Below are 27740 nucleotides of genomic sequence, written 5' to 3'. Positions count from 1 at the left end.
ACCAGTGAATCAGATTCTTAGTTTTGACTTTTATTACAACATGAACCAAATACATACTTCCCACACCCAGGCAACAATGAAAAGCATTGCAATTTTTTTTTGTTTAATGACAAGCAAAGATGAAAGTGTGGAAGTAACAGCTCCTGTTTAGGTCAGGTACAGGAAGAGCAGGCAACCGAAATTCAGGCACTACCAAGAAAGCAGCAAAAAGTCCATTGGAATTTTCATCGTGCATCTCCAACATTCTCATTGCCTGGAACAAGAAAGCTACTGGCATCCCTGGGCAGAGCAAGATGGACGGAAAGTGCCACACACATGGGTCACAGGTTGGCAACCGCCGGATGGAGGCTGCGGAGGCCTTGGGCTACTGGATACCACATGCACCACTTGAGGACCACAGGTCACAGAACCTCCTGGTTGGCATCCAAAAGTGAGGATGCTCTGAGGTCGGCTGCTGGTGGGCAGAAAGGTCACTGGGCGGTAGACAGTGGGCCCACAGCTTATGGGCTGGCAATTGGTAAGCAGAGAGCTCTGTGGACGGCAGCTGCTGGGCACATAACTCAGAGGCTTACAGGAGACCGGCAGGCAGGAGCTGGAGATGACGGAAGATACAGGAACCAAACTGGTGCCTTGGCTAGGTCTGGGCACATAGTACACGGTGGAAGAGCCCCCAGAGGTTGCACAGTTGCTGGGCACACAGTTGAGTGGCTGGCAGCTGGTTGATTCCATGCAGGTCTCTTGGCAGTTGTCAGAGAGCCAGGCCTGGTCTTGACCACTGCTGGGTAAGTAGAGGACATCTCCACAGCTCCCATTGGTAGAGCAGAGGGCCACAGATGGTGAGGCAGGGATGTGGCAGGTGTTCCTGTGGGACCCTGAACCACAATTTGCAGAGCAGTAGTTCTGGCAAGACATAGTGAGGCTTTGGAGAGCAAGCTGGGCTTGTGGGAGCAGATGAAACCAACTTTCGTACTGACCCTCACTTGGATGGGCCCTTATATATCCCTGGAGGTGGTGGATTTGCAAACAGACTCTTCCTGCTGGCTGCATGGACTGTCTGGGAACTTGTCATTAGAGTCCAGGAAGTTGGGCTCTTAGTTCTCATAAAATGGCTGTTCCTAATGATGCCTTTGATTGATTAAATGTTTTGAGAATCCAATATGACTTTATGTTAAAGAATCTCTTCTGAAATGATCCAACCCAAGAGACACTTCAAAAGCTTTGATTTTATTCCAATTAAATTATCTCTGCCTAAACATGCTTAAAATATTTGTGTATGATTTCTTTTCCAAAATTACATTAAATATTCTTTTTCTGAAGGACTGCAGTTTTTCTTTGAGTGCTGCTACTATTAAATCACCTGCATCCAAGAGTGTTGTCAGGCAAATGAAAAGTCCTGAAACCTACACAAATATCCAGGAATGCTTCAACCACCATGCTATGCAAAATGTCTATAATTTGCTTTGTTTGTGATTCCTGATATAATTTGACTTCATATCAAAATATCTTTGTTGAAATCACCTCTGCTCACTTGAGCAACTTCAATAAATAAGCAAACTAACTTAAACTCTAAGCCTAACATACTTTTTAAGATATTAAATACGGAGAACAAAGTTGGGCTCTGTTAATGTTGTGGATGCAAGGAGACACTATGAAAACCCACATAGAACTCCTTAAAGTAAGTTGGACAGCAAGACATTTTTCAGAATTACTATGGATTTATCTTTCTCATGATTATCAACTGAAATCTATACTTCATGCCACGTAAATAATATATAGATTCAGGCATGAATTGGTTTTGTCCTGCATTGGTTCTTATATCAGTTTCAGAAAGGGATTTTATAAACCATCTTACACTTTACAAATCATGTTGTTGATTACAATTTCATAATCAAACATTTTTCCTAAATTTGTGTTCTTTGCAACATATTTGAGGACTTATAACTTTTAAATTTCGTTTCTAGGAGGAGTAATATTGATTTATTGCAACCAACCCTATCTGCTTTTTGTACTGATATATCCAGTAGATCCAGTAGCCATTTTGATAAAAGTATGAATTATCCTGCAGATACATTACAGTAACCTTTGGATCAAAATTCAGTTTAATTGCTACACCAAGTTGCTGTCCGATGGATATTGCCCACTCATGTCAAGTCTCCATCGTTCAGGAAAATAATTTTTTAAACAGAAAATTATTTTTTCTATGTTTCAATGTACAATAATTTTAATATTAGAGGTAGGCCATTGAAATAAAAATGATATGTTCTGTGTGGTTCTGTACTTAATGTGCTAAATGTTACTTATTGTTCTAGGTCAGAGGATACTGTCTTTGAATTCATGTCTAACCTTTTTGAAGAGCTCCACTCACTCCATCTCCTACTTCCCGAAGTTCATTGGCTCATACTGTTTGTACACAACTTCTAGATTCTTCTTGCAAAATCCTAGATGAGTCACTCAATAGCAGTAGTAATAGGTACAGCCATGCTTAGCTTAATGCTTATCAGGTTTATGTGCCGAAGCTCGTTATGTCTGCTTTCCTCTACCATGAGCTGGAGTGCAAGCCCTACATCATCAGCATTTCACTGTACCTTTCTGGGTAAGGTATGTGTTTCTTTGTATCCATCCTACATGTCCAGGAATGTTTCTCCATGGAATGAGTCCTCGGGAGTTAGTGCCCACTTAGTGCCTCTTCTGTGATGGTGTGCTGTGGTGTCTACCTGTATGGTGTTGCTTTTTCATTACAATTCTAATAGTAAATTTGACATTTCTAATACACATACATCAAAATAGACATACACAGATACAAACATTTGAAACAAGTCTTTTAGACCTCCAAAAACATTTTCCAGTTTACAATAATATATTAAATAGAGTGGTTTTGCTAACATTGCTTAATAACTATATCCACTAGGGTTGGTACATACTTGCTCTTATTAAGCCATGATCAATATGATTTTATGGAACAATTGCAACAGAGATAATATCTTCCTTTTCCTTACCAGGATGAGGTTTATAGATTTTTAAAAGTAAGGTTAATGTAAAACATTATACAAGAACATTTTTTATGCAAAGGCATTCTTAACCCATTCCAGAAAACATCTTAGATCTAATTCTTTTCATTCCTTTCAAAACATATACAAAAACATATATATATATATAACATATTCTATATAAATATATATTTAAAGAAAACACATTTTGTATATTTTATAGGTATAATAAGATAACCATTTTCCCCCATCTCTCTTCCTCAATCTGGCATCATCCATTTCTTTCTTTTTTTTCTTTAATGTTTGCAATAAGTAATCTATATCTCAAAGCACCTGATGAAATCTCTCAGTGTGTGTGTGTGTGTGTGTGTGTGTGTGTGTGAGGTGTGGTGTGTATGAGAGAGAGAAATGATAGCATTACAATTATTTCCAAATATTTTCATGAAATTGATCATTAGTGCATAATAAACTGAGGTTATTTGTAGTGACTATGTCACTAAAATGAAGGCAGTCACTTAGCCATAACTCCAAATCCTTCAAATGTAGGCATAGTCTGGAAGCCTGCACACACAGTGTCATGCTCAACACTTAAAATGTAGGTCGCTTGAATCCAGACAGAGTCTCTGGAAAGGAACCTCCTGGGTCATCCTCTACACATGACCATCTTACTGCTTTCTCTTCAATGAACCAGAGACTGTTTTCTTCCCTGTGCTGGAGGGAGGACTCTGAATCCTGAAATTGCCTTTCATGTCTGCATAAAAAAATCTTATGAGCATTTCAACAACATACGTATGCTAACAAGCAGCACATCTTTCACTCATCTAGCAGGCAAAAATTGCTTAGTATCAAGAATTTTGAAAAAAAATGATAGGTGGTCATGGCAGATTAACAAAATAGTTTTCTGCTCCAGACTCATCCTGTCCTGTGTGATAAGACAGGTGCGCCAGTTCATGCCAGTGTTCATTCTTGATGTGGAAGAAAGGGAAGAGCTAGATCATTAACTTTACCTAAATGTTGACATTGGAAAATAGTTTTCAAGGATAAATGGAAATGGCAAGGGGTTTGCGATCAAGGAAAACATTTCAATAGAAGGAAAAAATATAAAACATATAAAGCAGAACACCTGACACAACAGTTTCAGTGTGCTAGCTGTAGTAACAACTCACATATTGGATGCCACTCAGTGATGGAGGAATTAGTTAAGATACTATTCTAATAGCCTTGCCAGACAGCAACAGATTCTGAAATGAGAGTGCTGGGATTAAAGTTTAGTATAAACTGGATAATGATATAAATTGTTATAAAATTTCCTACCTTGACTGTCCAAAATGATGACTTTTTATTCATTTCCGGTTTTTTTTTGCTCTCTGTGCAGTTTCAAATTAAATTTTTTTCTTCACTAAGAAGTTGTTCCTGCCACATTTGAATCCTTACTCCTGCTTCTTAAAACTTTTTTCCATTTTGCCTAAGTACTGTGTTCATGTAAACTAGTAAAAGTAACTTCATCAGATGATTCTCTCAAAATTGTCAATGATTTTGCTTTGTTTATAACATTTGTTTATAACATTTATTCAGTACACGATTGGCTTTCCATTGCTTTCCAAGCATAATTAATTGAACCATTTCTATTTATTTTTTTTGGTCAACTCCTCTCTTATCTACCCAATCTTTATCTGTCTTATATTTGACATTTTTATCCATCCTTTAAATTTCAGTTAAATCGGGTTGTTTTTGTTAATTCTCTTAAGATCATTACTGTAAACCTAAAACTTTCCAGACTTTAATTTGTGGAATGGCATCATGCATTTTTCCCCTTGTGAGTTGGACCCTATGTGTCTGCCTGTCTCTATCACTCTTACATACGTACACTCAAAATTTTATTTATGAAACAAAATGTGATTTTCCTGTGTGTCTAATTTCGCAGCTATTTGATAGAGCTGCTATTGCCAGAATGTGCTTAATTCTAACCATAGAGAAACACAGTTATGTGTGTTTTACATATATTAGCTAATTTTATCCTCACAACAATACCTTCATTCAGGTGAGATCGCTGTTTTTCATAGAGATGAGAAAATAGCCCATCCTTAACAAATATTCGTATATATCTGCCTCGCATTACAGAGAGCTGAAAATAATACTTCAATTTTGGGAGGGAGGAGTAGAACTTGACATTTAATTTACCAAATCAGCTTACACACTTTTCCTACCATCTCTCCATTTTTACCAAAAGTAAACCAATTTTCTAAATGTATGAGACTTTCAAGATTGATGCAGTATTACATACGAGTCTATTTTGATGAAAAAATGGAAATTCAGGCGGTTTTAAAAAATATGTATGTGTATTTTTCGTAAATGTTTTCAGGTCCCTGGGATGAAAGAATATGAGAATGGAGGAAATTCATGTATACTTCACACTCCGTCAAATGTCATTGCTTCTCTTTTTCATGTCTGTGTAATAATCCTCATTGTGTGGCTCAGCAGAAATACCAAAATGATTAAATGAACTTCAATGTAGCCTAAACCTATTAAGACAAACAAGTTGGATATCATGTTGGGTTTCCTACTGTTGGATACCATGTGTCAGACACTGAGATTTAGCCAGGAAATATTAACTCCCTGGTCACCATTTTGGAGTTCTGAGTTTCATGCTGTTGAGCTCTCACCTCTTTGTAGCGATGCCAACACTGCACAGAGTTGATACAAGTCTTCACTATTTTGTCTCCAATCCAACCACTTGCAAACCTACTGAGAAGGCAGCAGAAGGGAGCCTGAGTACTGGAGCCTCTGCCTGCTCAGTGGGCTGGCAGGATGCAATTCCTGATTCCTGATCTGAATCTAGCTGGGCAGTGAGCCATCAGGTGCAAGAAAGAAAACTCACCCTCTACTCTTCCCCCACTTCTCTGTTACTTGGTGTCTCAAAGAAATAAATATATACTTTAAGATTATATAATAAAAATAGCGGTAGAGCTGTGTCTCATTTTAGACCTTGAACTTTTTATTCTTTCACAAATATTTTAAAATCCCCCTTGTTTGTTTGTTTATAATTTATTTATCTACGATGATTTTTACATAGATGACTAGGGTTCAAAGGATCAAGAGCTACAGGAGAGTGGGTGAGAACATTATTTCCACATTGTCTTTTTTTTTCCTTTCTGCCTCTTGGCGAAGGGAGGAGACAAGTGGAGAAGCCACACCCAACCTGCCAAATGCCTCTGTACCCTGTAATGGAGGATATCCACTTGACGCCAACCCAGAGTCCCCAATGTGGGCCAAGCTCCAAGTTTCCTGCTCAAGATGTTTTGAAAGTTTCACGGTTATGAATTACTGCCGATGAAATTTTTCCAGAATCCATTGATTGTCATTGTTCACCTTAGAGTCTCCATTTGCCCAGATATTTACTGCCAATACTTGATTGCAGTAGTTAATCAATTTATTCTGTCCTCTGTCCTCTGTTACGGTGAAGGTGTCCTCTGCAGGCTCCAATGTACTACCATATTCCCCAAGTGCACCTGGATATGCCGTCCACTGCTCTGTCTAAGCCACTGAGTAGGCCCAGCTCTGACACATGCACTCCACTGTCAGATCGTGGAACCTGCAATTCTCTCCATGGTTGGGTTCTGAGTCCAGCAATTCAGTTGAGGAGATTGCCACAAAAATTTCATCTGAGGTGATCCCGGACCCAATTCAGGTTTGTGCTTGGCAATGCAGGGTATGAAACAGTCTGTTGCACACACTAGTGTTGCAATTGCTGTGTCAGTTCTGTTTCCAGCCCTGTCTTCCTTGCCAGCCAGTGGATGTTGGATCACAGCCAGATTCTACCCACTGCACGCTAGGCCCTCATGCAAAGCAGTGGGAACTACAGCCTCGTCCGAGCAACCGGCAATAACCCCCACCAGTCCCGCCCCCTGCCCTGGTTCCTGTGCTTACCAGTTATTTATTTTTTAAATGCAAAAGACAATTTTTCACATAGACATGTTAATTTACATATTCTTTGGATATCTATTATTTTGAATCTTTGTATCTTATATAATGCGTTTGTAGACTACAATAATTTTAAATTTGTTCAAGCATCTGCAATTAAACTGAAAATAAAAATTGTGTATATTTGAATTGTACCATGCAATGATTTATACACAATATATATCCAGAATATAATGATTGTCACAATATGCAAAATTAACATTTTCATCATTTTACATGATTACTACTATTTATTTTTTCCTGATTGTGTGTGTGTGTGTGATTAGAATAGGTAAACGTTACTTGTTTGGAAACTTGCAATGTGTATGTAAAATAATATTAATTGTAGTCACTATATCCATAAGCCGCATCCGTAGAATTACTCTTCTGTGTAGTCCACATGTTGAAACCTTTCGCCAATATAACCCATGTGAACATGCCCGGTCTTTGCCAACCACCACCATATTATGTGCTTCTTTGAGACAAATTAATTTAGGTTTTACTAATAAATATGTTTGTGCAAACCTGTTTATCTCTGTAGAGTTTATTCCAATAAATACATATGCACCCATGTTGTCATGGGATGGATGATTTTTCTTAGGAAGATCACAATGCTATATTACAAAGGATAATATTTGGATTTAAATATATGTCAATCTTATCTACATAAATATATGTTAAATATGCTCATAATGAATATAATCTACATATTTCCAATAGATTACTAGTGCTAACTACTGCTACATGTATCTCTGGATCTTTTATTTATTTGAAAAAGGTCTACTTAATTTGCTCATCCTCAAATTGCTTCTTTTATTCTTTCTATCGAGTTGTATGAATTCTTTGTATGTTTTAGATATTAAATTCCTAGAAGAAAAGTGTTTTCAAGTATTTCTTCATGTGAATTTGTATTCTCATTCTGCTAGATGTTTGCATTGTAGATTTTTTTTCCTTTATTGCACGTCCACAGTGGGTGTTCCCCTTTTGTTTACTCTGCTTTGCTGTCTGTTCTAAGAACTCACGGCTGACTTGGATATTGTGTTCATCCTGTTCTAACATTTTTGTTGTTCTCTACTGGCTTGGTTTCTACTCTGGTCTTCCCTCTTTACTTCCTTCTCCGGACACTAGATATAGTGTATTATTTGTTCTTATGTAACATTTAAAACATTTCTTGTTTTTATAACATTAGGTTATTTAACTTTTTTTCTATTATTATTTCTGTACCTATAGCTGCAAACTTCTTTAAACTACTTGTGGTCATCATGATTTTTAAATTGCCGCTATTATTTGTTGTCTCAGGATTTTTTCTAAAATAAAAAACTGTGCCTGTTGATTCAGCCATTGTTCAAGACGGCTTTGTTTAATTTTAACATGTTTGTGAATGTTCTCATTTTCTGTGGTTAATCGTTTCCACTTCAGTAGAACAATTATAGGCAACTACTTGATATTTTTAAAATCATTTTAATGGTTACGACTTTCTTTGTGGACAAATATAAATCCAAACTGAAAGCTGTTCTAGGAGTGACTAACTCAGTTTCTGTTAGCTGGATTGTTTTGCATACAAGGGGACTTGAAACAATTTCATTAGAAAATGGAATGAAAGATCAAAGTTAAAAATGCCTTTAGTTTATAATAAAAGTACAAGGAAGTTTTAGCTTCCTCTGAGTGAAAATATCAGCCTATATTCAGTAAATCACAAAAATTTAAATACAAGTATGTCAGTGCTGCTTTAATAGATTTTATAATAAAAATAATGAACCCAATTTAAAGATATGCAAATATTCGGATTTAAAAGAAAATTAAGAGGAGCCAAAGAGTATAGTGAGCTGCATGCCCAATGAATGATTATAATAACATTCAAAAAATTCCTTTATTTGAAAAAAAAATACATGAAAGAAACAAAGCAGCATGAGTTCATGGTGATTTGATACAAGTTTTAAATTTTTTGATGAGAAATTGAGTTTGACCATTACAATAATAAATAAAAGACAAACCAGTGAATCAGATGCTTAGTTTGACTTTTATTATAGCATGAGCCAAATACATGCTTCCCACACCCAGGCAACAATGAAAAACATTGCAATTTTTTTTTTGTTTGTTTGTTTAATGACAAGCAAAGATGAAAGTGTGCAAGTAACAGCTCCTGTCTAGGTCAGGTACAGGAAGAGCAGGCAACCGAAATTCAGGCACTACCAAGAAAGCAGCAAAAAGTCCATTGGAATTTTCATCGTGCATCTCCAACATTCTCATTGCCTGGAACAAGAAAGCTACTGGCATCCCTGAGCAGAGCAAGATGGACGGAAAGTGCCACACACATGGGTCACAGGTTGGCAACCGCCGGATGGAGGCTGTGGAGGCCTTGGGCTACTGGATACCACATGCACCACTTGAGGACCACAGGTCACAGAACCTCCTGGTTGGCATCCAAAAGTGAGGATGCCCTGAGGTCTGCTGCTGGTGGGCAGAAAGGTCACTGGACGGTAGACAGTGGGCCCACAGCTTATGGGCTGGCAATTGGTAAGCAGAGAGCTCTGTGGACGGCAGCTGCTGGGCACATAACTCAGAGGCTTACAGGAGACCGGCAGGCAGGAGCTGGAGATGATGGAAGATACAGGAACCAAACTGGTGCCTTGGCTAGGTCTGGGCACATAGTACATGGTGGAAGAGCCCCCAGAGGTTGCACAGTTGCTGGGCACACAGTTGAGTGGCTGGCAGCTGGTTGATTCCATGCAGGTCTCTTGGCAGTTGTCAGAGAGCCAGGCCTGGTCTTGACCACTGCTGGGTAAGTAGAGGACATCTCCACAGCTCCCATTGGTAGAGCAGAGGGCCACAGATGGTGAGGCAGGGATGTGGCAGGTGTTCCTGTGGGACCCTGAACCACAATTTGCAGAGCAGTAGTTCTGGCAAGACATAGTGAGGCTTTGGAGAGCAAGCTGGGCTTGTGGGAGCAGATGAAACCAACTTTTGTACTGACCCTCACTTGGATGGGCCCTTATATATCCCTGGAGGTGGTGGATTTGCAAACAGACTCTTCCTGCTGGCTGCATGGACTGTCTGGGAACTTGTCATTAGAGTCCAGGAAGTTGGGCTCTTAGTTCTCATAAAATGGCTGTTCCTAATGATGCCTTTGATTGATTAAATGTTTTGAGAATCCAATATGACTTTATGTTAAAGAATCTCTTCTGAAATGATCCAACCCAAGAGACACTTCAAAAGCTTTGATTTTATTCCAATTAAATTATCTCTGCCTAAACATGCTTAAAATATTTGTGTATGATTTCTTTTCCAAAATTACATTAAATATTCTTTTTCTGAAGGACTGCAGTTTTTTCTTTGAGTGCTGCTAATATTAAATCACCTGCATCCAAGAGTGTTGTCAGGCAAATGAAAAGTCCTGAAACCTACACAAATATCCAGGAATGCTTCAACCACCATGCTATGCAAAATGTCTATAATTTGCTTTGTGATTCCTGATATAATTTGACTTCACATCAAAGTATCTTTGTTGAAATCATCTCTGCTCACTTGAGCAACTTCAGTAAATAAGCAAACTAACTTAACACTAAGCCTAACATACTTTTTAAGATGTTAAATACGGAGAACAAAGTTGGGCTCTGTTAATATTGTGGATGCAAGGAGACACTATGAAAACCCACATAGAACTCCTTAATGTAAGTTGGACAGCAAGACATTTTTCAGAATTACTATAGACTTATCTTTCTCATGATTATCAACTGAAATCTATACTTCCTGTAATGTAGATAATGCAAAGATTCAGATGCAGGTTTGTTCTGTCCTGCATTGGTTCTGACATCAGTTTCAAAAAGGGAGTTTCTAAATCATCTTACACTTTACTGATCAGTTGAGTGATGACATCAGCATACACATGCACTTTTCCTGTTTTTGAGTACATTGAAACATATTTGAGGACTTTAATTATGCTAAATATATTTTCTATGATGTGTAATAGTTATTTACTGCAACCACCCTTCTCTGTTTTTCATACTGATATATCCAGTAACTCCTATAGATATTTTTTAAAAATTTATTAATTTTTATTGGAAAGTCAGGTTTGCAAGGTAAAGGAGAACAAAGAGACAATTGTTTCATCTGCTGTCTCACTCCTCAAGTGGCCACAACGGCAAGAGATATGTCAGTCCCAATCCAGGATCCTGGAGCTCCTTCCTTTTATTCTTCACAGCTGCTGGTGAAGAGTGCCAAGCTTTTAGGCCATCCCTTGCAGACTTCTCAGGCTGTATTTTGGGAACTAGAAGGAAGTGAAGATGCCACGATACAAAGTGGTGCCCAAATGGGATCCCAGCACATGCAAGGTGAGGACTGTAGTGAAGACTTCCACACCAGCCCTTCAGTAGCTCTTTGGATGGGAATTTCAGCTAGCTGGTGGGCAAATTTCAATACCTTTGGATCAAAATTCAATTTGTATCACAGCACGTTTGCTTTGTGTTCAATGGATACTCCCACACATGTTGACTGTCCATCTGTCTTGAGGAGAAGTTTTGATATAGATTATTTTTTTCTATGAGGCAATGTATCACAATTACACTGTTGGGGTAGTCCTTTGAAATTAAAATGACATGGTCTGTGCAGTTCTGTACTAATGTGCTAAGTGTTACTTAATGTTCTAGGTCAGAGGTTCTATGCTTTAGTAATTCATGTCTGATCTGTTTGAAGAGCTCCACTCACTCCATCTCCTCTCTCCCAAGGGACTTTATTACCTGGTTTTGTTTCTGTACAGCTTCTAGAGTCTTCTTGCAAAATCCTAGATGCATCACTCAATAGCAGTAGTAATAGGTACAGCCATGCTTAGCTTAATGCTTATCAGGTTTATGTGCCGAAGCTCGTTATGTCTGCTTTCCTCTACCATGAGCTGGAGTGCAAGCCCTACATCATCAGCATTTCACTGTACCTTTCTGGGTAAGGTATCTGTTTCTTTGTATCCATCCTACATGTCCAGGAATGTTTTTCCATGGAATGAGTCCTCGGGAGTTAGTGCCCACTTAGTGCCTCTTCTGTGATGGTGTGCTGTGGTGTCTACCTGTATGGTGTTGCTTTTTCATTACAATTCTAATAGTAAATTTGACATTTCTAATACACAAATAAAAAAAAACAACAGATACACAAACACTTGAAAAAAGTCCTTTAGACTTCCAAAAACATTTTCCAGTTTACAATAAAATCTTAAAAAGCATGGTGTTGCTAACATTTAATCACTATACCTTCCAGAGTTGATTACATATGTGCTCTTATTAAGCCATGATCAATATGATTTTATGGAACAATTGCAACAGAGATAATATATTCCATTTCCTCACCAGGATGAGGATTTATAGATGTGTAATAATAAGGTTAATGTAAAACATGATACAAGAACTTTTTTTAATGCAATGACATCCTTAATGAATTCCCGAGAATAAATTTAGATCTAATTTCTTTCACTTCATTTTAAAATGATTACTATAAAGATATGCATATAAAATATGCATATTTTGCGTATTTCACAGGTATAGCTCTATGATAATCCTTCTATCCCCTTTTCTTCTCCTCATTACACGTCCTTTATTTATTTTATTTCTATTGTGAAAGTTTACAATAATATAATCTATTTCATAGCACCCCATGAAAACTCTTGTGTGTGTGTATACGAAACAATGTAGAGATATCCAAAAGTTTTCATTAAGTGGCATAATTTGAATTTATTTTGAGGATTAATACATATTAAACTGATGCTATTTCATAGTGATTTTTTCACTAAAATGAAGGGAATCAACCACTGGGCAACACTCATTAGGAGCTCTTTAGAAAAATAGGTTGTATGAGTCCAGAAGAGTAGGGAAAAGGAACCTCCTGGGTCATCCTCTACACATGACCATCTTACTGCTTTCTCTTCAATGAACCAGAAATTGTTTTCTTCCCTGTGCTGGAGGGAGGACTCTGAATCCTGAACCTGCCTTTTATGTCTGCAAAAAAAAAAATCTTATGAGCATTTCAACAACATATGTATGCTAACAGCACCCATCTAGCAGGCAAAAATTGTTTAGTACCAAGACTCTTGAAAACATAGTATTAGATACTGACCATGGTAAGAAGACAAAACAGTTTTCTGGTGTGTGATAAGACAGGTGCACCAGTTCATGCCAATGTTCACTCTTACAGTGATGTGGAAGAAAGGGAAGAGCTAGATCATTAACTCTACCCAAATATTAACATTGGGAATGAATTTTCAAGGATACTTGGAAATGACAAGGTGTTTGCGATAAAGGAAAAATTTATAGAAGGAAAAATATAAATGATGTAAAGACAGAAAAAGCTGAACAACAGTTCCAGTGCGTTACGCTGTAGTAACAACTCACACATTGGATACCACGCAGTCATTGACAAAGAAGGTAAGATATTATTCTAATAGCCTTGCCAGACAGCGACGAATTCTGAAATGAAAGTACTGGAATTATAGTTTAGCATAGACTAGATAATGATAGAATATGTTACAGCATTTTCTACCTCAATTCTCCAAAATGAAGACGTTTTATTCATTTCCCTTATTTTGCTCTCTACGCAGTTTCAAATCAAATTTTGTTAATCACTGATGAAGTTCTGCCTGCCACATTTGAATCCCTATCCATGTTTTTTCTTCTTTTTTTATATCTTACTGAATAAGTTATTCAGATTAAACTAGTTTAAAGTAGCATGATGACATGATTCTCTCACTCAAAAAATGTCGATAGTATTGCTCTATTCAATTCATGACCAGCTTTTCTTTGCTTTCCAAACAATTTTCTCTTACATTTCTAGCTGTTCATTTTTCAATTAATCCATTTCTGTCCCTCTTTGTTTATTTGTAAAATTCTTGAAATCTTATCCGTCCTTTTACTTTCAGGTAAATAATGCCTCTGTGTTGTTAATGATAATCCTGTCCAGATCATTACTAGAAACCTAACACTTTCCACACATTATGCATTTTTCCCCTTGTGAGTTGGACCCTATGTGTCTGCCTGTCTCTCACTCTTACATGCGTATACTCAAAAAATTTGCTTATGAAACAAAATGTGATTTTTCCGTGTGTCTAATTTCGCAGCTATTTGATAGAGCTGATACTGGCAGAGTGTAGTTAGGTCTAACCATACAGTAGTACAGTTGTGTGTGTTTTAACAGGTTAGCTGATCTTATTCTCACAGAACCTATATCCATGAGGTCTATGACCAGTATTTTCCATGCAGAGGAGAAAACAGTATGTCTTAAGGGAGTATTCCTATGATTAGACTAGTTACACAGAGATCTTAAAATAATACATCAAGTTTTTGGTCACGGTAGAAATAAAACCTGACATATACTTCAACAAATCAGATCTCAGCTTACAAATTTCCCACCATCTATCCATTTTTACCAGGAGTAAATTCAACTCAATTTTCTAGAAGTATGCGGCTGTTTAAAAGTTCACAGAGGAACAGTATTAAATGTGAATTTATTTTGATGCAAAACTTTGGAAATTCATGTAGATTTTTGGTTTGTTTGTTTTGTTTCATAAGGTGTATTTTTCATGGATCTTTGGAGGTCCCTGCAATGAAAAAGTAGAGAATGAAGAAAATTCATGTATACATCACACTTCTGTCAAATATTACTATTTCTCATTCTATCTGAGTAACAATCACCTTGTGTGACTCAGCAGAAATATCCAATTGTTTGAAATAAATTCAGTGTAGTCTAAACCTATTAAGAGAAGTAAGTGTAGCACCCCCTGTTGGATGCCATGTGTAAAATCACTGAGCTGCAATGGGAAAAAATTCTCTAATCAGCGGTTCAGAATTCTGAGAGGAGACCAGGCTGTTGAGTTATCACCCATTTATACCTGAATTTTTTAGTTTGTACATGATTTGAAGAAAATAAGCTCTGCTCTCTTTCCCTTCATTCATACATGTGCCATGTTTCCCTTATAAAATTAGAAGATCGCCTTTTTTCAATTAACCCATTCTTTCTATCAATATCACAGTTACATGGATGGCATTGTAGCCCACGGCATGCAATGCCAACACTCCACAGCACAGAGTTGATACAAGTCTCCACTATTTTGTCTCCAATCCAACCACCTGCAAACCTACTGAGAAGGCAGCAGAAGGGAGCCTGAGTACTGGAACCTCTGCCTGCTCAGTGGGCTGGCAGGATGCAATTCCTGACTCCTGATCTGAGTCTAGCTGGGCAGTGAGCCATCAGGTGCAAGAAAGAAAACTCACCCTCTACTCCCCCTCCCCACTTCTCTGTTACTTGGCCTCTCAAATAAATAAGTATGTATTTTGAAATTATGTAATAAAAAAACACTGGTGGAGTTGTGTCTCATTATTGAACTTGATCGATCATTTTTTGTTTACCAAATCTTTTTAAATTTCCCTCCTTGTGAATCTATTTATTTTTTAAATGTAAGGGCAATTTTAACAGAGAATGTTCATTTTAAATACAATTTGTATATGTATTAATTTGAACCTTTTTATCGTGTCTCATGTATATGTAGAATGCATTCATTTTTGAACTTTCACAGGCATCTGCGGCCAAGCTGAAACATTTAATGTAATGCAATATTTTATATAATGCAACCCTCTATACACAATATCTATCCAGGGTAGAATGATTGTCACAATGAACAAAATTAATATTTTCATCATTTTATGACTATAATTTCTTTATTCCCTCACTCTGTGTGTATATTTATTTGTATTGAGAATACTTAAGCTCTCCTTTCTCAGAAAACTTGCATATATAAAGTTAAATAATACTAACTGAAGTGACTTTAGCCGTATGTTAGGTCCCCAATTTTCTCCTTCCGTATAACCTGCATGTTGAATCCTTTCACCAACGTCACCCAGAGTGAACATTCCCTGTCTTTTGCCAACTGCCATGGTGCTCTATGCTTCTTGGGGGCAAACTATCTTACACTTTAGTAATAAGTGAGATTATGTTAATCTGTCTTTTTGCGTCCATTTTATTCCAGTAAACACATGTATACCCATATTGTCATGGGATGAGTGATTTTTCTAAGGAAGACTATGATGGTATCTTACAGGGATTAATACTTATATTTAAATATATATTAAATCAAGCTATATACATATGCTATATATGTATATATTAAATATGCTATACATTTGTCCATATAGTCTTCTCACACTATTTTCTCACATATCTATGGATCATCTATTTATTCAAAAAAGGTCTGTTTAATTTGCTCATTTTTAAGTGAGTTTTTTCTGATGTTGTTCTTCCTATTGAGTTATATCAATTCTTTATGTATTTTAGATATTATCCTCCCACCAGAAGGATGTCACACAAGTTCTTCTCCGTGTGGACTTCCTCTTCATCTTGTTAGATGCTTGCTTTGCAGAATTTCAACAGGTGCACTCCCAGTGTCTGTTCCTTCTGGTTTGCGTCTTTTGCTCTCTAAGTACTCATGCCTGACTTGGAGATCGCACTCGCCCTGTTCTCACTGTTTTTGTTATTCTCTATTTGATTTTTATTTTTTTTTACTCAGTCTTCCTTCTTTACTTCCTTCTGCTAACACTAGACATAGTTTCGTCTTTATTCTTTTGTTTTCTAGGCTAAAGATTTATTTTGTTTTGTTTTGTTTTGAATTTCTGTGACTATAGCTACAGACTTCCTCAAACTACCTTTGGTCATTAGAGCTCTTGATAATATGCTCCTACCATTGGTTTTCTGAAGATTTTTCTGGAAAAAAAACTGTGTGTTTTTGAGCCTTTGTTTAAGAGTGTTTAAGTAAATTTTCTAATTTACTGTAGTTAATGATTTTCACTTCAGTAGAACCATTATTGGCAAGTATTCTTGATATTTTTAAAATCTTTTTATTTTGCTAAGACTTGCTTTGTGAACTAATGTGTAATCTCACCTGAGAATTGATCTATAAGTCACTGATTCAGTTTCTGTTTGATGGAATATTCTGCCATACAACAGGACTTCAACAAAGTTCATTGGATATGGAATGAAAGTTAAAAGTTAAAAACGCCTTTATTTCACAACATGAGTACAAGCAAGTTTAAGACTTATTTGAGTATAATATCAGCCTACATCCAGTCCATCCACAGCGGTTGAAAATGCAAACATGTCATTGCACCTGTATCGGTTTTATTTTTCAAAAGATTTATTTATTTTTATTGCAAATTCAGATATATAGAGAAGAGGAGAAACAGAGAGGAAGATCTTCCAACTGACTCCAAGTGACTGCAATGGCTGGAGACAATCCAATCCAAAGCCAGGAGCCAAGAGTCTCTTCTGGATCTCCATGTGGGTGCAGGGTCCCAAGCTTTTGGGCCATCCTCGACTGCTTTCCCAGGCCACAGCAGGGAGCTGGATGGGTATCTGGGTTGCCGGGATTAGAACCGGTGCTCATATGGGATCCCAGCATGCTCAAGGCGAGGACTTTAGCCAGTAGGCCTCTGCACTGGGCCCCTTTATAGATTTTATAACAAGGAATAATGCATGTGATTTAAGAAACTTGGTAATATTTGGATACAAGCAGAAATCAGGGGGAGCCAAAGAGTAATGTAACATGGATGCCTAATAAATGACTTTCAAATCCCTCACAAAATTTCCTTTTATTGGCACAAAGAAATGAAAGGAGCAACCTACATAAGTTTCTGATGATTTGATACAGTCTTTTATATCTTTTAGCTTGCATTTTATCTGTTTTAATATATCAAACTAGGCTCACTTCAGACATGTGAAAAGCTAACATTACTATATTTTTGTGCAAGAATTATTTCATTTTATTTTTAAGAGTTACTCATTTTTATTCGGAAGGCAGAGTCATAGACATGAGTAGTCACAGAGAGAAAGATCTTTCACTCACTGATTCACTCCCCTGATGGGTATAAGGGCCACAATCGGGCAAGTCTGAAGCTGGGAGCCAGGACATACTTCCTTGTCTCCCACATGGGCACAGAGACCCAAGGACTTTGGCCATCCTCTGCTAACTTTTGAGACTGTGAGTATGGAGGAGGATTGAACAAAGGAGCAGCCGGGATGAACCTGCACTCATATTGCATCTCAGGGTTTGCAAGGGGACTTTTAGCCAATTGAGCTCTCACTGATGGCCTTGTGCATTTTTTTTTAATCCACACAGTTTTCATATACATATTTTCCATTAGCTTATTGAAAAGACTTTTCCATTTTGTTCGTTCCTTTTCATCTACAGCATTGCTTGGTCTACTGTCCATTACTCAGGATTTTGGTCTGCATGATACATACATTGCTGAAACTGAGGCACCAAGTTCCCTACTAGCACTGTAGTGACAGACATTTCTCCCTTGAGTTCTGTTAGCATTTGTTCCAAATATTGCTTTGTTTTGGAATTATACACAAACATAGTTGTGATCATCATATAACCTTTGTGAAAAGATCCTTATGGTATGGCCTCCTTATCACTTCTGAAAGTCTTTAACAACAGTCTTCTGTCTCATCTCCATATAGCCACCACGGTTCTCTATTAGTGATTATGTCTGATATACATGTGTGCACCAAGGTTAACTTTTGGTAACTATTTGCATACAAGTTTTACTGTCCATTGACTTTCAGACTAGGTATGTCAAATCAAATGACTCCATTTTATAGAACATTTAGTTACTTTGCTGTTTGTTTGAAAAATAAAATCCATTAAACCACTCCATATAGTTTGGTGAAGAACGTAAACTATCCTAATATCTTTCAGAAAATTCTTTTCAAATTCTCTGAGTAATCTTCACCATGTCAAGTTAACAAGTACAATTAATTTTCCTAAGCTATCAGTGTTTAAATAATTTTCTTTTTTAAACATTTATACTGCAGTTGGATGTTATTTTTGAGGGTACTTCAAGTTGCTGGAGTAAAGTATAAACAAATGGTAAGTTGATTTTGGTGCAGAATTAAAAGATGCATTCGTAATCTTTTCAGTCATGTTTTTCTGTGGAATTTTTATGATCCTTCTTTTATGCTCTCATTACATGAAATATTTCAAATTGAGATTACTTATCTTTAAGAATGCCATACTTTTTTTTTCAATACTGTGTTTTCATTTAAACTTGAATATTCCCTTTAGCAGTTCTTGTAAGACAGGTTTAGTATTCAGCTGGCTCATATTTTCTATGTCTGAGAAAGTCCTTACCCCTGCTTAATTTTTCAAGGGCAGCTTTCCTGAAGACAGAATTATTGACTGGCAGTATTTTTGCCTCAGTACATGTGATATGTAATTTTCTCTTCTCTTAGGCCTTGAATATGCTCTGATGAAAAAAATGTCTTCAACTCTTTTCAAAGTTCACTTGCTCTTGGTGAGAGGCTTTTCACATGCTTCTTTCAAGATTCAAGCTTTGTGCTTGATTTTTGAAAATGTTGGTCTTCAGTGCATTTTGTGATACTTTGGACATCATTATATGGACTTCATTTCTCTTGTCAATTTAGGATGTGTTTATTTATTAGAAGAGAGAGTACTTCCATTAAGTGTCTTGCTCCACACAGGGCTCTAACATCCAGGATAGCTCAGGGAAAATTCCGAAAGCCTAGACGCCCCTCTGGGCCTGTTAGACGGGCTCCAGGCACACAGTTACCTGGGCATTATGGTGCTGCTTTCTCTGGTTTATTACCAGAGATCTTGGACAGATGTCAGGCAGGAGGAATCACACAAACACTGTAATGTGGGCTGCTCGCATCACCAGCAGCATTCCACCGCCTCAGTCACAAGGCTGACTCAGCTTCAGTATGCACCATTTTTCCCTCTCTACTTGGACCACTGTCAAGATTAATCAAGCAAACCACAAGAAAATTCTTAACAGACAAATGATTTTGTTCTTCTACGCTGTGTCCATCAGCCACACTTTCAGGATGAATGCCCTTTGTTTCAGCAAACACAGCTTTTATACCCAGAAAGAACCTTTATCTTATGTGAAGCTGGCAATTCTTAGGATAGGGAGCAGGCATTAACACATTCTTGGTATGCTTTGATTCATTAATTGTAGCTCATGGAAAACAAGAAGAAAAGATAGAATGGGGGTCAGGGACTCTCTCTTCTGCTATTTTTAACCATAGGAAGGCACAAAGGAGAGACAACACCAGGGAATTTGGTCTGTGTCTTAGTATTCCAAGGTTAGGCACAAGCCCAGGTTTGCTGGCCTGTGAATAGCTCACTTGTCCACCAAATCACTCAGATCGCTTCAGATTGTCTAACGTTATTCATGTTTTTCTTTTCTTCAGAATGTGTGAATCTGTTGTTGAAAGACTATAAAGATTATCAATTAATAATTTTATTCTTCAACTCCAAGATGTCTTCTTGACTGATGTTTATGACTGCTCTTCCATTGCCAGACTTCCCAGTTTGTTAGGAACCGCTTGCCTGAGTCATTCAGTTGTACAAGTTTGCTCTTCGGGAGTTCATTAAGCTTCTTTCATAAGAGTGTTTGCTTTGTCAGGAAATATGTAGCTTTCTGTTTCTTTAGGATAATTAGCTCAAACTCTACTGATTGTGAAAGGTTGCATTATTTTTGAATCTTTTTTCATGTAGCCTTACCTTGATGTCTATGCACTTGATAGAGTAGATCAATCATTATAGGCTCTTTTGGACAATGTTAAGCTCATCTGAAGGAGCCTTAACTTAATGTCCCAGCTTTCAGGATTCTGACTCAGTGACACTGGGTCACATCTGACTACTGCTGCTAAACATTCAGTTGGTGCTATGGTTGGAAATCCTATTATTAATAGTGTGATCAGGCTCTACATGTTCTCTGCCGACATGGTCTTATTTGGTGGCTCAGCTTGTCCCTCATGGAAAACCTGCCTGTGGATTATGGGGCTGATTTAGGAGCTACAGTTAGATCCAAAATCAAATTGGTCTATACTTTTTATCGGTTGGATTGAAATAGAACTGAGACACAATAGACTAAGGTTAATAAATGTACAGACAAAAAAACAATTTAAATTTTGTCGCTAGTATGTGCCACAAACCAAGAAAATAGTTATGTTATCTACCCCTAAAATCTTTTCATGTTTCATTTTAGAACTTTTTTCTGTTTTTTTCTTTCCTCCAAAATCCTTTATCCAGAACTACTGTGCTTCTTTCTGTCATGTTTAATTACATTATGTATTGCAATATTTTATTTAAGGGCAAAGTAAGACTTTTGTGTATATTTTCACATCATTTTTTCACATCTGCTGTTCTGAATGTTCAGTGATCTTGACCACACTTGGCTATATCCTACTTTCTTACTCCTTTAAAATACAGATTTATTATTTGAAAATCTGAGTTAAATGTAAAGAGAGAGACAGAATCTTTCATCCACTTATTCACTCTCCAGATGGCTGTAATGGCTGGGGTCAGGCCAGGATAAAGTGAGGGCAGGTGCCCATAGATTCTTTTGGGTCTCCCACGTTGTTTGCAGGGGTCCAAGTGTGTACTCCATCTTCCCCTGCTTGTCCCAGGGCATTATTAAGGAGTTGAAATGGAAGTGGAGCAGACACGGCGTGAGATGCCACCCATTTGGGTGCCAGACTTTCAAGAGGAGACTTTACCTACTATGCCACAATGTTGACCCCTATCCTAATAATTCTTACAGTTCATGTCGAACTTAATCACCAATTGGCAACCTCAATTTTTACCTAATCAGGTTTAATTTCTAATTGTTTTTTAAATTTCCAATTTAAACTCTTTCTCATGGACATATCTCATACTAATCACATCATAAATCTGTTTTATTCAATTTGCCTCCTGTGTCACCTGAAAAATAATTATGTTCAGGACATTATAAACTTGCTTGCTTTTATGTTGCTAAGATGTCCAACATTCTAACAGATTTTTGCTAGATACATCTTCAAAGGAAAAAATGAAAGAGTATTTTCTTGTTTTTATATAGGATATCTGTGGATTTTATTTCCCCTTGATTTTATTTAAAATATTTCTAACAAGATTTTCATGTAAATCAGTGAATGTGATAGCAAATGACTCTTCAGAAAAGTTTTTAGGCTTATTGGACTTGCACAGGTGTGGTAATCACGGCTTAACTTCCCACGGGAAGGAAGGCCCAGCACGGCCCCAGGGCCCCCGGTCTGGGTGCTTTTTGAACCAGCACAGATACAGTAGTCAGGTGGCATAACTACCCAGGGAGGGGAAGTCTTGCGACTCTGTGTGCCAATGTTGCTCACAATGGCATGCTCTGGGGACTTGGGGGACTTGGCGGGAGGGCTTACAGTGATGTTGGGGATGGCTCAGATTAGAGCAAGCTGAGACCTGAGGGTTCATGTCAGGTTAGGAATGTCTACTGAGAGACTTCCACAGACAAGTATAATGTATTTGCAGGTCAGCGATGGGACTGAGACCTAACAGGTAGAAAGGGAATAAAGCGAGGCCGGGTGGGGGTGGGCGGGGCGGTCCCTTAAGGATCAGACCAAAGCATCAGCATGCATGGGAAACCTGAGCTGGAGCAGTTATCATCGACCACCAGTGAAATTCCACTTGCTGGCACACATTAAAGCTAGGGTTGAGAGCCTGCTTATTGATTTAAACAACAGTATCCACCAGTAGGATTCAGATTAGGGGACAGGTAATGTTAGGCAGGCCCATGACAGTAACCAACATGTAAGAGAATCAGACCTGGGGACAAAATTGAAAGTGGGGCATGTGGGCTCACCTTTATGGAACTGCAAGCTTCATTGGCACTCACAAGATCTGTGACTGGGAACAGATGCAGTTGGAGAGCCAAGCGGATGCCCCAGCTTGACTCAGGTTCCCATCAGTGAGCATGGGTATGGATTGGATACGGTAGTCTCGTGTGGACATGGCTGAAGTCCCCCTTGACATAGGTGTGGACTGAGTCTGAGGAGCACTAGTCTGGGCCAGATACCAGCATATACTGGTACTTGTGAGAGCCAGGAAGGGCATAGAACTATCTGGGCAATGTCTCAGCTCTGGCTGAACCACATGAGAATTGTGACTGAGAGTGGACCGAGTACATCTGGAATGTAACTCCCAAGAATAACAACTGGATGGGTATGCACCAGCTGGGTAACAACATTGTACCTGCCAGAACAAGAGGTAGAGTAAGTTTACCTTGGCCAAGGAGACACTGGTGTGCGTGAGATCTGCCACTGGCAGGAGATCTGAAAGAGGAACTTGGGAAACTCCTTCTTTGGGATGCAGGTTAGAACAAGAATGAAAGCAAGGAGCAAGCCAGACCATTCAGGTTACAGTATCCACAGTCATACATGTGGGTCCTGTCAGTGAACAGACGAGACTGGTCCATTTCATAACAGCCATGGACAGAGCTGAGAACCAGGACAGGCTGCAGGAAAGGCCAGGTTGAATCACAACACCAGCCAGTGCACGTTAGGGCCGTGACTGGGTGCTGGCTGGGCCAGGATAGGCTGCATCACTCAGGAGTAGGAGCTGGAACTAGGAGCAGACTGGACCAAGGCAGGCTGCAACACCCGCTGGTGGATGCTGAGGTGAAGCAAGCCATGCCATTCTGTGCACAGTGGGTGCTGGGTCTCTGAGCTCCTTGAGCAGGATTCCAGCCAAGCCCAGTTCACCTATCTTTGGTCCTTGTGCCCACCTGCAAGAACTGGTCCTCTGCAGTGGAAAATACAGAACAGTGGACAGCAGGACCTGTTGCACATGGAGAATATTCCACCCATTGGGAACTACAGAAGACATCTGATACCACAGCAGAGGAAGGAGCATAGAGCAAATTGGAAAACTACCCCAGCCAGGAGATTACAGCAAATATGTAAGGTGGACTATGTCAGCCAATGTACATTGGAAGTATTTTGGAACTATCAAAACTACCTTGGCATGATCCTTGAAATTTACAACATATCAGGACCCTGGGGGATATTCTGTGGCCATTCCCCATCCCTAGGTACTGGGGCACTGGAAGGCTGGGTGTGGCAACTTCCTTTATCTCCTCCCTTTTCCCAGAAACAGGAAGAATAAATAGGTAATTTAAAAGGAGGAAGAAAAGTGAGAGAGAATTCTTTAGGAACTTTCCAAGTACTTTTGATGATGGTTAATCTGCTCATGTGGATGCACATGGTTCAACTTTTTAGCCCTTGGTTTTCCACAGTACAAATTATTTTGTCTTTAATTCTTTGATCATTTTATTTGGCAGCAACAAAGATCGTAATTAATTCTCTCTTACTAGAAAAAAAAGTGAGCATAAGTCTTATGTTTCTTGTAGGTAAAAACTTGGATTTCCCATAATCCACTGCACAGCCACGGGAGAATACAGGCCACTGTGAGGTCACACAGGCTGCTAGGGCAATCATTGCCCGTGCGCTACAAGCTCCATTCCTGGCCTCCGTACATCCCAGTACTTAGGAAATCTAGAAAGTGTCTTTACAGTAAGAACTATCATTTCAGATAGACTTTTTCCCCATTTAATAGAACATGAAATTAAAATGCAATGCAATAGCTTGTCAACAAATATGCAGTTATACTAAAATCAGCAGGTTTTCACATGATGGTTTGGCCCTAGACACCTTCATTTGCAGAGAAAAAAGTACACAGGGTCAAATTAAGAATCTAAATTGGCTAAAGCATAAATTTCCTCTGAAACATTATTTTATAGCACAGAATGAACACAGCACCAATGTCTCCACATCAAAGGCTGACATGTCAATGATTTAACTCTTTATTTTGAGCATTCTTGGTTTCTGACGAAATAGTTTTCAAGACTTGAGGGAGTTAAATTTTTTTATGAGCAAGTTTTCATTTTTTTTTAATGTTTCTACTCTTTCCTTGGTGAATACTTGCACAGGAAAGACTTCCAACGAAACTGTTGCATATACCTTTGAAAGTTTGATACTACATTTGCTACAGTTGTGTTTATGTACAATAACATGATATACCTAAATAGCAGAATGTAAGACTTTCAACCTATTGCTAAAGGAATATTGTAAAAATCTTGGGGGGAATTGGAATAATGAAGGAAGAATGGGAAGGAATGGAGGAAAATTCAAAGGATGGCATCACTATACCTATAAAACTGTATGATAGAAAATAATAAGAACAAAATATAAAGGAGGAAAAAATAAGAAGTGCAAGTAGAAAGATAACACAGGGAGTCTAATCTTGCTAATGAGATTTTCAAAACGTAGGATGATTGTCAGAACTGTGTTTGGTGGTCTACGTGTTAGGATTGAGACATGGGAGAAGAGCTAATATGCAACAAAGGGGAAAGTAGCCAGAGCAGTTAGAAGACTATGAAGAAAGGTGTCATCTCTAGGCGTTGGGCTGTTACTTTGGGGTCTAGATTATTGGAAGTCAATGAAGACTTAAGTACTAAACTATGGCTACATCTGTGATGAAAAAGGGCACTATAGTGGAAGAGAGAGATGAGAGACATTATTCCTAGTATTACCTTTGTAAAATGCATGCCGAACAGCATTTCTTGGGCTCTCCAGAGCAAGGGATCTGAGGTGCATAAGGCAGCTTGAGGAATAATAACATCAAACAATCTCTTAATGCCCAGTAAGAGTATATGGTTGGGTATCACACCTATCTTTTTTGGGAAAACTTGTGAGAAGTTTTGTTTGATCATTTCTGTGTCGAAATGAAGAAATAAAAGACAAACCAGTGAATCAGATGCTTAGTTTTGACTTTTATTACAGCATGAACCAAATACATGCTTCCCACATCAAGGCAACACTGGAAACATTGCAGATGTTTTCTTTATTACTTTTCTTTTTTCTTTTCTTTTCCCTTTTTAATGCTAAGCAAAGATGAAAGTATAGAAGTAGCAGCTCCTGTCTAGGTCAGGTACAGGAAGAGCAGGCAACTGAAATTCAGGCACTACCAAGGAAGCAGCAAAAAGTCCATTGGAATTTTCATCGTGCATCTCCAACATTCTCATTGCCTGGAACAAGAAAGCTACTGGCATCCCTGAGCAGAGCAAGATGGACGGAAAGTGCCACACACATGGGTCACAGGTTGGCAACCGCCGGATGGAGGCTGTGGAGGCCTTGGGCTACTGGATACCACATGCACCACTTGAGGACCACAGGTCACAGAACCTCCTGGCTGGCATCCAAAAGTGAGGATGCCCTGAGGTCGGCTGCTGGTGGGCAGAAAGGTCACTGGGCGGTAGACAGTGGGCCCACAGCTTATGGGCTGGCAATTGGTAAGCAGAGAGCTCTGTGGACGGCAGCTGCTGGGCACATAACTCAGAGGCTTACAGGAGACTGGCAGGCAGGAGCTGGAGATGATGGAAGATACAGGAACCAAACTGGTGCCTTGGCTAGGTCTGGGCACATAGTACACGGTGGAAGAGCCCCCAGAGGTTGCACAGTTGCTGGGCACACAGTTGAGTGGCTGGCAGCTGGTTGATTCCATGCAGGTCTCTTGGCAGTTGTCAGAGAGCCAGGCCTGGTCTTGACCACTGCTGGGTAAGTAGAAGACATCTCCACAGCTCCCATTGGTAGAGCAGAGGGTCACAGATGGTGAGGCAGGGATGTGGCAGGTGTTCCTGTGGGACCCTGAACCACAGTTTGCAGAGCAGTAGTTCTGGCAAGCCATAGGAAGGCTTTGGAGAGCAAGCTGGGCTTGTGGGAACAGATGAAACCAACTTTCGTACTGACCCTCACTTGGATGGGCCCTTATATATCCCTGGAGGTGGTGGATTTGCAAACAGACTCTTCCTGCTGGCTGCATGGACTGTCTGGGAACTTGTCATTAGAGTCCAGGAAGTTGGGCTCTTAGTTCTCATAAAATGGCTGTTCCTAATGATGCCTTTGATTGATTAAATGTTTTGAGAATCCAATATGACTTTATGTTAAAGAATCTCTTCTGAAATGATCCAACCCAAGAGACACTTCAAAAGCTTTGATTTTATTCCAGTTAAATTATCTCTGCCTAAACATGCTTAAAATATTTGTGTATGATTTCTTTTCCAAAATTACATTAAATATTCTTTTTCTGAAAGACTGCAGTTTTTTCTTTGAGTGCTGCTAATATTAAATCACCTGCATCCAAGAGTGTTGTCAGGCAAATGAAAAGTCCTGAAAACGACACAAATATTCAGGATGCATGCTATGCAAAATGTCTATAATTTGCTTTGTTTGTGAATCCTGGTATAATTTGACTTCATATCAAAATATCTTTGTTGAAATCATCTCTGCTCACTTGAGCAACTTCAGTAAATAAGCAAACTAACTTAACACTCAGCCTAACATACTTTTTAAGATGTTAAATACGGAGAACAAAGTTGGGCTCTGTTAATGTTGTGGATGCAAGGAGACACTATGAAAACCCACATAGAACTCCTTAAAGTAAGTTGGACAGCAAGCCATTTTTCAGAATTACTATAGACTTATCTTTCTCATGATTATCAACTGAAATCTATACTTCCTGTAATGTAGATAATGCAAAGATTCAGATGCAGGTTTGTTCTGTCCTGCATTGGTTCCGACATCAGCTTCAAAAAGGGAGTTTCTAAATCATCTTACAGTTTACTGATCAGTTGAGTGATGACATCAGCATACACATGCACTTTTCCTGTTTTTGAGTACATTGAAACATATTTGAGGACTTGAATTCTGTTAAATATTTTTCTATGATATGATTTACTGCAATTACCCTTCTCCATTTTTTCATACTGATATAACTAGCAGCAAGAGTAGTTTTGTTTTAAAGATTTATTAATTTTTATTGCAAAGTCAGCTTTACAGGGAGAAGGAGAAACAGAGTGATATTCCATCCTCTGGTTCACTCCCCACGTGGTGTCAATGGCCAGAGAGGAGCCGATCCTAATCCAAGAGCCAGGG

The 27740-nt window shown here is 38.5% G+C and overlaps 3 protein-coding genes across 3 annotated transcripts; all 3 read right to left on the bottom strand.

Annotated features, from left to right (window-relative positions):
* Nucleotides 1-267: 267 nt before the first annotated feature.
* Nucleotides 268-912, bottom strand: LOC131479853 (keratin-associated protein 26-1-like). Its single transcript, XM_058661320.1, has one exon. The coding sequence runs from the start codon at nt 910-912 to the stop codon at nt 268-270; it is 645 nt and encodes a 214-aa protein (XP_058517303.1).
* Nucleotides 913-9214: 8302 nt separating this feature from the next.
* LOC101529457 (keratin-associated protein 26-1) lies at nt 9215-9859 on the bottom strand. The gene has a single exon (XM_004588637.2). It carries the CDS (start codon nt 9857-9859, stop codon nt 9215-9217), a length of 645 nt encoding a protein of 214 aa, XP_004588694.2.
* Nucleotides 9860-25848: 15989 nt separating this feature from the next.
* Nucleotides 25849-26493, bottom strand: LOC131479852 (keratin-associated protein 26-1-like). Its single transcript, XM_058661319.1, has one exon. The coding sequence runs from the start codon at nt 26491-26493 to the stop codon at nt 25849-25851; it is 645 nt and encodes a 214-aa protein (XP_058517302.1).
* Nucleotides 26494-27740: the final 1247 nt, after the last annotated feature.

This window comes from Ochotona princeps, chromosome 3 (genome assembly GCF_030435755.1).
Source record: "Ochotona princeps isolate mOchPri1 chromosome 3, mOchPri1.hap1, whole genome shotgun sequence".
Lineage (NCBI taxonomy): Eukaryota > Metazoa > Chordata > Mammalia > Lagomorpha > Ochotonidae > Ochotona > Ochotona princeps.
This window is presented reverse-complemented; position numbering and strand designations above follow the sequence as displayed.